Source organism: Convolutriloba macropyga, unplaced genomic scaffold (assembly GCF_964194025.1).
Source record: "Convolutriloba macropyga unplaced genomic scaffold, txConMacr16.3 SCAFFOLD_1213, whole genome shotgun sequence".
In the NCBI taxonomy this organism is placed as follows: Eukaryota; Metazoa; Xenacoelomorpha; order Acoela; family Convolutidae; genus Convolutriloba; species Convolutriloba macropyga.
In genome coordinates this window covers 42,488-55,000 of record NW_027450001.1, presented here as the reverse complement: position 1 = coordinate 55,000, position 12,513 = coordinate 42,488, and the positions used below count along the sequence as shown (strand labels likewise).

Below are 12,513 nucleotides of genomic sequence, written 5' to 3'. Positions count from 1 at the left end.
ACAACAACCTGCAATTTACCTTAGAAAAAGTGAACATGGATGGGGGTTTGGCTTTTCTTGACATTAACGTAAATGTGAGCAGCAAAAATAATATCACCTGTCATTGGTATCAAAAACCAACTGACACTGGAATAATACTGAATTTTCGCAGCTGTGCACCGCTTCAACATAAGAAAAATGTGATTCAAGGGACGGTTCACAGGGTTTTTAATGCAACCTCTAATTGGTTGGCCTTCGATCAGGCTCTTGAAAAGAACAAATCTTGCTGGACCAAAAATCAATATCCAGAGGAATGGTCTTCAAAAATTGTGAATCAGACTCTAGGAAAAAATAATAAGTGGCGGTAAAGACCAATTAAGAACAACACCAAAAGAGCATCAAAAAAGCAAGACTAAATCTAATGATAAGCCAACTATTTTTCTACAATACAGAGGCAACCTCACTCAAAACTTCGCAAGCAAATTGAAGAAACTATGCGAATTGCAAGTAGTTTTTACAACGCGAAAATTAAGATCGTGCCTCCCCACCCTGAAATCATCCTTTGATAGAGATCTGAAATCCCACGTGGTATATGAAATTAAATGTAATGGATGCGGATCCATCTATGTTGGGCAAACAAGCCGGCATGTTACCACAAGGATAACAGAACATCAAAAGAAGGATTCACAGGTGGGTCAACATCTAGTTGAATGTCGTGGCGCCACGAATGACATTGAATGGAGAATTCTGGACGCCTGTCGGTCAGTAGAAAAACTAATGATCATCGAAGCTATATATATCAGCAAGCTGAAGCCGGCACTAAACACACGCGACAAATATAGGGGGAGGGAACTCACGCTAAAATATTAGTTCAAATCATAATTTTGACTAAATGTGAATGCATAGGGCAAAAAACATTTTGTGCATGACAAAACGAAATTTGCAAAACCTCCACAAGAGGGATACTTGTGGTTAGGGCAAATTCGGAATAACCCTAAAAATACAAGAACATGGACAAAATCGAAAAATCCGGAATAGGAATGTTTTTAAGTAAATTGATAACAGATGTAAATATGTGTTGTAAATAGGCTAAATATTGTATATAAGGAAAAATTTTCGATTGAATTTTTTAGAATGTTTCCTAGAATTGTTTTAATTGTCATCTCAGACAAATGTAAATACATATTCATTTTATCTTTTAACAATTTGTAAAACAGTTTTAACCTGACGATGAACGTAAAGTTCGAAAACGTTTGTTTTAAGTATTGGAAGTAATTTTAATTTGACAAATTGGTTTCTTTTACATTACTTTACAATAATAATAATATTAATAATAATACTAATATTAATAATAATAATAATAATAATAATATTAATAAAAATAATAATAATAATAATAATAATAATAATAATAATAATAATACTAATAATAATAATAATAATAATAATAATAATAATAATAATAATAATAATAATAATAATAATAATAATAATAATAATAATAATAATAATAATAATAATAATAATAATAATAATAATAATAATAATAATAATAATAATAATAATAATAATAATAATAATAATAGTAATAATAATAATAATAATAATAATAATAATAATAATAATAATAATAATAATAATAATAATAATAATAATAATAATAATAATAATAATAATAATAATAATAATAATAATAATAATGATACTAATAATAATAATAATAATAATAATAATAATAATAATAATAATAATAATAATAATAATAATAATAATAATAATAATAATAATAATAATAATAATAATAATAATAATAATAATAATAATAATAATAATAATACTAATAATAATAATAATAATAATAATAATAATAATAATAATAATAATAATAATAATAATAATAATAATAATAATAATAATAATAATAATAATACTAATACTAATAATAATAATAATGTTATTGATAATAATGAAAATAATAATAATAATAATAATAATAATAATAATAATAATGATGATAATAATAATAGTATTACTAATAACAGTAGAAATTAATAATAATAATATTGCTTGAAATTACCTGGACGGCTTTGCAGCAAATTTCCTCAAGAAGTTGACAATCTAAATTATCATTCAGAGCGGTTGGTATCATTAATCATAATTTTGACTTTTGCCTAATTGTTGCGGATCAGCATTAAGCTTATTCCTTCTGTTTTCGACTGTCATTTTCTGTATTTTCCGTTATTGATTGTTTATTAGCTATCCGTCCGTATTTTATAATTTTTTTCTGTGAGCCTTTAGAAATGTTAATTACGAATTGAACGTTACGGTTCAAGCTCCTAACCAAGTTTTTGCAACCTAAAAGTTTTATATGTTTCATAAATTTATACGTAAACATCGCATTCAGTGCTTTAATGACTGAAAAAATACTGTAATATTGAATTTTTACTACAGCTCTTGCCGACACTTCTACTATTTTCCCAGCTGACCGCCGACCCCGAATCTTAAGAACAGTTTCTGTGTTAGTCAAGTTCAATTCAGTCTATCGATTTGCTCATTTCTAACATAATCCAACAAACAGCAGTAGTCAATTTAGTCTTTTTTCTGAAAAAGAGGGGATTTCAATGACAACACAAGCCAAATAGACAGGTAGAAAATTGCCTGGCTTATTTTTTCAAAAATCAAAGAGGACACATTTGACAATAAACGATTTAGAGGATCGAGAAGAAAAAGTTCATGTGCCGATAAGCAATGCTTTATGTAATCTTTGTTTTAATATACTGTAATGTTGATCTGGTTTCAAATATTTTGTTTAGTTGCCAGGAAAGCCATAAAAACTGAGCACAACCAGGACTATGATACGATCTCTGTGCATCACTCGGGTGCCATTCAGTCCCAAACAAGAAGAGAAACCTTCACTATGTCATGTGACTTCGATGTGCGCAAGTTCCCCTATGATGAACAAAATTGTGATATAATCATAGAGGCCGTTGAACAAAGTGAGAGTGAGAACCTCCACATGCTGTGTACGTTAGAACTTAAATTGAGAAAAATTAATTTTCAATAAACTCTTCATTTGGGCAGATTAATAGGTATGTTTAAAACAATTTAAAAGTACTTGAAGGCTCTAGTTCCCAGATGGAGGTGCAGACAAACGAAAAGACTTTAAAAGTATAGTGGCGGCGGGTTCCAATTTTGACTGTAATTACATGGTCCAGCAGCTAGTTAAAATCCAGCTAAGGTCTTCTCATGGGTCCATCTAGGGTCTTTTCATAACCAATTAGAGTCGAGCAAGGTCTTTTCATGTGTCCGCCATTAGTCTTTTCATAGGTCCGCTTTTTTGAGAATTCGGATTTTCTTTGTGCTTCTGTACAAACAAAAGCAGCACAGGGGCAAGACTAAACAGCGTTTGCATCAGAGCAGTCCAACTTAAAAAGCAGATTTATTTAAAAATTGGGTTGTGAAAATCCAGCCCTCATTTCATTTCGGGTCGACATAAAATCCTGTGCGAAAATTTTTGGATCCAGCTAAAGTCCACAAAGGCTTAAAAGTCCAGCTAAAGTCTTTTCATAGCTCATATGAGTCGAGTATCTTCTTCTAATTTTGGTCGAGCATTGTCTGTTCGTAAGTCTGGACCTAGACATGGGTCTAGCGATGATTTAAAAATATCTGTAAAGGGATATCGAAAAGAAACTTGATTTTTATTTTCTTATATTTATAAAGTGGCCAAAATGTGAATTGTAAAAAAATGAGTTAAAAATTATAACACAATAACAAACAAAATATGGATTTAAAAAATTTGGAAACGACGAGACTAAGATGTACTTCAGTTCCTTATTCTTTTCGAGTAATCTCGGCACATTTTTTGAAGGAAGAAAAATTTCGGAAAAGAACTGTTTTATCAAAGAAATGATATATATATATATATATATATATATATATATATGTATTTATATATATATATATATATATATATATATATATATATATATCGGTTAATGGCAACTCAGAGACAAATCTCGTAATCAATTATTATAATTAGAACTCATGGGTCAAAACAGTAGCAATAGGCACAAATAATAAACCAATTATATGGACAGTTATTACCACCCTATTTATTTCCATACAACCCTCTTTGATTTACAACTACTTTGATTTTAGGTGATATGTTATGTTTACTGGCATTTTATCATAGTGATTGATCAAATGTCAAACTCAAATGTTATCAATTCAAAAACTGAAATAAAATTGTTACTGAAAACTCTGAGAAAAACGGCAAGTGAAATTAGCATTGCTTCCTCAACAACAAAAATGAAAGTCAGCACGGGCTTTCTTAATCAAGCAATGGGTTCGTACATTTGATACCTCTCCTATCATTTTACGTGTTTGAACCCAGAAGAAAAAAAGGAGACTTTTGTTCTCCCCAAAGCTTTTGTTAGGGTAGCTACAAATGAGGTGCACTTTTAACTCAGAGTGCTTTGCATTGTCAATATTCATAGAATTCATTCTAAGAGCAATACATGGTTGATTACCTACTAAGACTTAAAAGTCCTTCAACATCTATGTTTTTACACATCATAACACCTCATTACTTGCCAACTACATCCAAACTAAATTTGACACCTCCTTGATTGCCTCATCCACTGCATTAAGTTCAGGTTCAACTGTAGAAATTGATACAAATCTTTGTAACTTACTGGCAAAGCTGATTGCTCTTGAATTGGTGTCACGCTTGAAAGAAAAATCATTCGCACTTTTTAGTTAACCACTCATTGAGAATCTAAGAAGTCTGAAGAATCCTTTTAGAATGAGTTATCACATTTTCTATACATCAATTTCTATTAGTTGTATTTGCAAGGTCTGGTTGAGAACACAACACCCAAGTAAATTGGAGTCACGCTTGAGACAAAACTCAATCGTACTTCTTTGGATGTCTAAGTTAACCACCCGGTTACAATCTAAAAAGTCCGAAGAATCAATTTAGATCAAATTATCTCATTGTCTATATATCGCTTTCTATTAGTTGTTTTTGCACGGTCTGGTCGAGTAGACAACTCCCAACTAATTTCGTTACAACACTATTCTTCTATCATCACAAGTCTGCATTTCATTAATTTCCTTGCCTAATTTTTCTGGTTAGTCATGTTGTTTGGAATCAGCATTCTGTGAACAAACAATCGATTGACCCTGGGAAACTGGAAAAACTTGTGGATTTTGTTTCATAACATCCAAATGTGCTTCTAGTGTCTTACATTCAATCGATTGTTTGTTCGAAGAATGCTGATTCACGGGATATTCTGCAAATGAGATAAAAAATTAGCTGTTTTCGCAATGTCTGCTCTAATAAATAACGCTCAAATAATCTCATTACACCCCACTTCTCCTATTACAAGACTGCACTTCCTTAAACTCTTAGACTGCTATTTCGGTTGAATCATGACTCGATAGATTTGAACTTACATCCAAAATAGTTCCCAGTATCGTACAGTAGCTCAATTTTTTTAAACAATTATCAATCAATTTAGATAACCGTAGCTAATCATTTTGAATTTAATTCTTAATTTCTTTGATAGTTTTGCAAATGCTTTATCGCCTTCTTAATATACCCAAATCATCAAGACGAAGATGGATCATTCCCTCTATATTTCCTTTTTTTCAAAAAAGATACACTCATCTTGAGTAGATAGAACCGATACATTATTGAGAGAACACGTCTAACGGCTTTTTGAACTGCATTTTTCTAATACAAAAATATGGGATATGTTTCTGGCAGGGCATTCTTTCGTCAATTAAATAGATCAATCTATTAATAGATCAAACCATTTTCTTCCTAACATACACATTCAGCTTCAGTTCCATATTTTGCTTAACTTCGCAACTCTGAGAGAATCAAATGTTACGTGAGGGGGAAAAAAAGTTGGTCTCTGTATGTTTTTTCCAATAACTAAAAACCTAATTACCCTAATCATAAGATATCAAGATGATTGATAATACAAGTTTATTGAGAAGACAAAATAGAAGAAGCTGATAAAAGAGGAAATGCGACTAAGAATTCATAGATCGGAGTCACCTAATGTCGCAACAAAAAGAAAGGAGGAAAAAAATTGAAATAGAAAATTTGAAGAAGAACTACAGCGTCAAAGAGAAGTCTACAACCAAGTGCAGTCTGAAAATCAACATTTGAGGAGTGAAATTGACAAATTGATATCAAACCTGATTGAAGAAAAAATAGCAGACAATAACGTAGTAACTTCAACTTTTAACAGGCTATTTTACACAAAATTTTTATCGCAATATACGAAACCACTCCTTATTTTTGATAGCACAAACAAAATTGATATTTGTAATGGGGCAGCTATCTTTTTGTATCCGTCATCTACAATTCATCAAGACCTGAGCAACATGGTTAACAATTTTGCGCTATCAACTAAAACAGAATGTCTGATAGTTCACACTGGACATAATTCAATTGATCAGGGTCTGCCAGGCAAAAAAGTGGCAAATAGGATAGGAGCAGTTTCAACAAATTGTCTCAAGAAATTAAAACCAAACAGACTAGAAATTTTCAAATTGTCACATGTAAAACAAATATATATTAGAGAGAAACTACCAACAATGAAATTGAAAACTTTAATTGTGAGTTGAATGACACTGAAGATGGGAGTTCCAAAACACAAATGAAATGTTCGGGACTGCTTTTTGGATTAAGCAGACAGTCGACTGTACGACATCCATCCAAACAAATGTGGAATCCAAAAATAGCGTTCCTCTTGCGTAAATTATATCAAGTGTAGGTTATCAGCTTGCTGAGTGCAATGTGTCTGTGAAACAAATTAAAAACGATTTAAGAAATGGAAAACTTATGATTTACTAGAACAGCAATGGTCATATAGAATATAGGGCGCTGGGTTAACTTTAGTTTTTTCAATCCAGGGTCAAACCAAATCCAGAGACCAATTTTGAGAATAATCAAAGTTTCGAAATTTTTGGATAACAATTTGCTATATAAGGTTGTATTCTAAATTTTTTTGTGAATAAACGGAGTGTGAACTACAGACATCAGGAATTCTTAAAAATTTTACTGTAAAAAGACGAACAAACGTGCTTAATGTTTACTGAAAATGGGATAAACGACAAACAGTTTATACCATTGAGTTTTTTTAAACAATAAATTTTATTTGTTTCATTCATCAACCTAGGTCAAAACTAACGCAAATGTCAAGGTGTGGTGGATCAAGGATAACAATTACCTTCAAAAATGTTTTCAGGAGCAATTTAAATTCAATTAATATAAATTTTTTTTATTCTTTTTGGATTGAAATTCTTGAACCATCTAAATAAAAATTTCTGATGAAAGTTTAATTTTTTCTATTAAAAATCGGGGATAATTTTTTTTGAATGAAATGACATCAGAAATCTTAAGAGCATAGTCATTGACAGACAACATAATTTGTGCGGAGACTACAGTCTAAACTAATTCAAATTAGATTCTTCATTATCTCCAAATTAACACAAAATGAGGAACGGCTTTTAACAGAGTTCCTTTCCAGACAGTGGGTTAGACAGTGTCAACAAAAATCAGTCAACTTGGACAAAAGGAAACAATGAATCTTTACATGATAATTGCATAACCAAAAAAAAAATGAAGTTTTTGATAAAACAACACCTGAACAAATTTTTGGAATTGATCATTTTCTTCAAGTGTTTGTTCCATTTTTGCATCTTTAAAAAAATAGCGCAATACCTTTACAGAGATACCAAATTTTTCTCAAGAGTTGTACTGAACAAACGAGTTGCCTCAACAGATTGGAGAGCAATGTATCAACGAAAAGATGCAAACTCCACATTTCAAATGTTTTCAGATTTGGTTTTAAAATGTGTTTTCAAACCATATCTGATTTGGTTTGAACAATTTAGCTCCTATTGAAATTGGGGAGACAATGAACAACCCAAACAAAAAAGTGGATATCTAAAAAAATATTGAAATTTATTAACAAAAAAACATCAATTTTTTTCACTATTTGGGGGAGAAGGTAAATCTTTTCGCTGATAATACATAAAAATAACCAGAAATGCCAATAAATGTCAATTACAAAAAACAAGTATTGAGTATGCAGATAAAATATTTGAGAGTCCTTCTGAATTAAAAAGGCAATGGAAATGTTTAAATACAAAAAACAGACAAGAGGTAAAAAAGTTACAATTTACTAACCAAAAATGAAACAATAATATCGATTTAAAACATAAAAAACAGATGGCTAACACCTTAAATTTTTGTTAAAAGGTTAGGTGTATACGAACGGGTAAAAGAACAAGCTGAGTTACAAATATTTTGATTGAGAGAGAAATTTTTCCATTCAGATTTATAACGAGAAAAAGCGTTGTGTGATGTAATTGTCTAATTACCACAGAACAAAGCATTGGATCCTGAATTCCTTCCTCAATGGTATTTCAAATGTAGTTAAATGTCTAATGGAACACAATTACAGTTTGCAAAAAACAAAGATACTTCAAACAATGTTTTCCCAGCTAGCCTTAAAAGCAGATATAACACCAATTCAAAAAAGTTAATCCACTGGAATCAGTGAACTACATGCTAGTTTCAGTGACACCAACCCTTGGTAATGTATTTTCGAAAGGCGTATCTGCTAGAGACCTTAGATCACGTTAACGAGCATAACTTAATGAAAAAAATCCATTTTGATTTCAGAAAAATAAGCTGCCAAATGACACTGTCTTTCCATTAATGGAATCTTTAAACCAATTTGTGAAAAAAAATGAAACTGTTATTTGCATTTTTTTAGATTTAGCAAAAGCATTCAACTCAATTTCTCACAAAATTTTTCTTGAAAGACTTGCAACATATGCGTTCGGAACGGGATCTAAAGCTATCCTAATATCATTTCTATCTAACAAAAAACAAAAATTTACCCAGACTGAACAACAATTAACGTCGTAGTTCCTCAAAGGAACAATCCTCGGGCCATTAATTTATATATTATAAACTGCGTATAACCGATATCTCAGAGCAAATGAAAAACGAAGAAGTTTTAGATATTGCAGATAACACATGTATACTATCTTACACAAAAACCAAAATTGCACATTTTTGCATAATTATTTCCGCAAAATAAGTTTCAATGTACATGGAGTTATCATTCAATGGTCCAAAAGTTCGTGAGAAAATGGAACAACGTGCAAATTGAATTTTGACCAAAAACAAAGATTAAGGAGAAAAGAGAGAAATGATCACATTTCATGAACGTGTTCCAATAGATAGACAAGTACAAGGTTTTAGAAATAATTTTTAGTACTTTTGAGGGGAAAACTTTTCCTATGTTCTTAAAGTGATTGTTAAATATAAGTATATATATATATATATATATATATATATATATATATATATATAATTGCTAAATAAATGCTAAATATACTTTACCAAAAATTTGTTATGATTATAAAGTTTTGAATTCACATTTTACAGATTTAAAAAAGAACGGCTAAAATCTCCCAGAAACCATTGATTTTTACGCACCAGTTCCTGCCATATTGTTTCAACCCTTATATGTTTTTGGTCGTTGAACAAGTTCCATTGTAATCTCTACCTTAAGCGTAGATAAAAGGCTCAGATTCCAATCTCACTTTATAAATAAAACTTCCCCGCTAGGACCGCAAGTCAGAGCAACATGCCAGCGGTTAACAACCGGTTTGATGTCTTGGTTGTCTACCAGTTCACAAACGCTGTTTTCAATAACTAATTACACTTTCTTTGCATTCCATCAAACCAATATTTGTCTTTTATTGCCTTTTCTGTTGAGTTATGTACCACAAAAGTATTTTTTTATTTCACCTACGAATGCTCCTGGATTCAGATTTGCTTGTTGTTTTCATCAAATTTGTCTCTCACACAATGAGTTTCCTTGAACACTCCATGTTTCTTAAAATTAATTTTTTAGAGTTTTTAACTTTAATATGACCTTTTTATCCTTTCCGCCTATAGAAAATAATTGTTGTCGTTATTTGATGATTCCACAAATATGTTTTTAGTGAATTAAATTCAGTTAAACCTCGCAATGATTTTATAAAATGTACATTAGCAGTATTACCAAAATCCTTCAGTGACTCTAGGTCCGGTTTCTGTCCGTACATTAAATCAAAGGTCTTCTTTTGATCTCCTAGAAGACAAGAATTTTTAATTTTAATTGTTGTGTTTATTGCAGGAGGCCAGTATATCATATCGTTTCCAATTGCTTAATTAGGCATGTCGCCATTGATATTGTTGTTCTCCGATATCGCTCAATTTTACTTTTTTCCGCTGTCGAAATGAACCCACCTGCGCTATCGCAGACCAAAATTCCAGTGTCTCCTTTATTTGCAATTAATTGCTGAATATTTTCTATTGCTTGGTCACTTGTTCTTTGGAAGTACACTTCCTGATACCCAATAAAACTTTAACGCTACAGCTTTTGGGTTATTACGCCCTAGTATATCGGTATGAAATATTTCCAAGACATCCTTTGCTCTTGTCCTAGAATCCTTTGCAACCTACGCCCCTTTCAAATTTTAGAGCATCACTAATGGAATTGTTATTCTGACTGATTGAACGATGAAGACTACTCCACGTCCTCATTTGTTAGCTTCAACTTCAACTCTGCTCTGAGAACCCTACAGATTGTTTTGGCTGAACTTTTATCTCTGGTCATCAAACTTGTCTGGTTTCTGCTGTCTTAAAAAATTTGGAGAGGTGACCTTGCTCACCTGATGTAAAGTCAGCAGTTCTTAGCCATATGTCCGTCCTCCTTGCTGACGACTGAAACCTTTACTGTAGAACATGCTCTTACTTTTTTTGTGAAAGTTCTCTCTATGGAATTTTAAAATATCCTGCCTAATTTTGCTCTGGGGTGTTCCCCATCTTGTTCTGTACCCTTCAAGTAACGTTGACAAGCTTTGGGTGCGTTTCAATTCTTATTTAACGAAGTTTCTACACTTAAACTTAAAATATTAGCTTTATTTGTGATGTCAGTCAACACCCAAAAAATCTCGTTGCAACACCTATTCTCCTAAAATAGATATCTGCATCTTTTTAAATTTTTCGTCTGCTGTTTCTGTGAATCAACTCTTGAAAAATTTGAAATAAAATCCAAAAATGTTTCTGGTGTTCTAGAGTTACTCGAATTCTTCTCTAGAACTTTTTTAGTTAAAGCCTCCTGGTTAGCGTTATTCGTGTTCTGTCCTTCATATTTTTTCAAGTGGTTGTAACAACTTTGTCGCATTTTTAAGATACCCAAACCGTCTGCTCAAAAACAGATTATTCCCTCTATGTCTCCTTTATAAAGCTTAAAAAGATACACTCAGCCTGAAAAGATAGAATGGGCCAAACTTTCCACAAACTTATTTATTGTAAGCACCAGTTCCTGCCAGATTAATTCAACATTTACATTTCTTTGGTCAGCTTACAGATGAATGGACTTCATTGCTCATTGTATTTTTAAAAAAACCTCATGTTGTTGCATAAAGATGTCTTCTTCATTATCAGCAATTAAGTACTCTGTTTTAATGTCGAAATGGTTGGTCTCAGATTCCTTACACAATGCATAACTTCAAAATAATTTGATAGCTGAGAGGCGCGGTGTCGTTGAAAAGGTCTCATCGTAAACTCTATCGTGAGTTTAGCTATAAAGATTTATCCCCAAATTTTCCTTAAATCTCACAGAACCACTAGGCCAGCACTTCAGACCAAAATGCCGACGGCTACTTTTTGCTTTGGTTCACTGGTTGTCTACGTGTTCAGAGACGCTATTTTCAAAAAAGAATCACACCATCTTTGCATTGTTTCAAACAAATTTTTTTCTGTGATTTCTTTGTCTGTTGACCTATGTATCACAAAATCATTTATTATTTCACCTACGAATGCTCGTGGATTCAGATTTGCTTCTTGGTTTACCTAATACATGATTTTCATTGAAGACTTCATGTTTGTTAAAGGTTAAATTTCCGGAGTCTTTAGCCTAAGCACGACCTTTCCTCATTTACATCTATAGGATTTGTTTTATCGTTATCTGATGGTTGCTAAAATATACTTTTTGTGAATTATGTTCCGTTAGTCCTTGAAATAATTTTTCAATATGCACATAAAAGTATAACCAAAATACCTCGGTGACCCTAGGTTTGATTTTTCTCTGCAAATTGCATCGATTTGTGTTCTCTCGTATTCTCTAGGTTCTCCATTCAAAAATATGAATTAAACAATTTTTCCCTAACGCTTTTTTTTTACCAATGTCAAGTTAAACTGTATATCGTCTCTGAAACTGTATACTACGTTCTACAATAAAAAACAAAAGTTTCTGATTTTAATTGACGTGTTTAATGCGGGAAGCCAGTAAATATAATCGCGTCCTGATTACTAAATTGGTCGTTTCGCAACTGATATTATTGTTCTTTAATTACGCTCAACTTTAACGTTTTGTTCTGTTGGAAATGATTCTGAAAATTCTAGTCTTCCACCTTGTTTTACAGATAACTGCTGCATCTTGTTCA

General features: G+C 31.5%; 1 protein-coding gene across 1 annotated transcript in view; it reads left to right on the top strand.

Annotated features, from left to right (window-relative positions):
- Positions 1 to 2,797: 2,797 nt before the first annotated feature.
- The window catches only part of LOC142355535 (neuronal acetylcholine receptor subunit beta-3-like), a 46,530-nt gene continuing 36,814 nt past the window's right edge, over positions 2,798 to 12,513 (top strand). Inside the window, exon 1 of the mRNA XM_075407665.1 lies at positions 2,798 to 3,002. Coding sequence (XP_075263780.1) covers positions 2,897 to 3,002 — 106 coding nt within the window. The 5' untranslated portion in view covers positions 2,798 to 2,896. The remainder of the gene's footprint in view (positions 3,003 to 12,513) is intronic.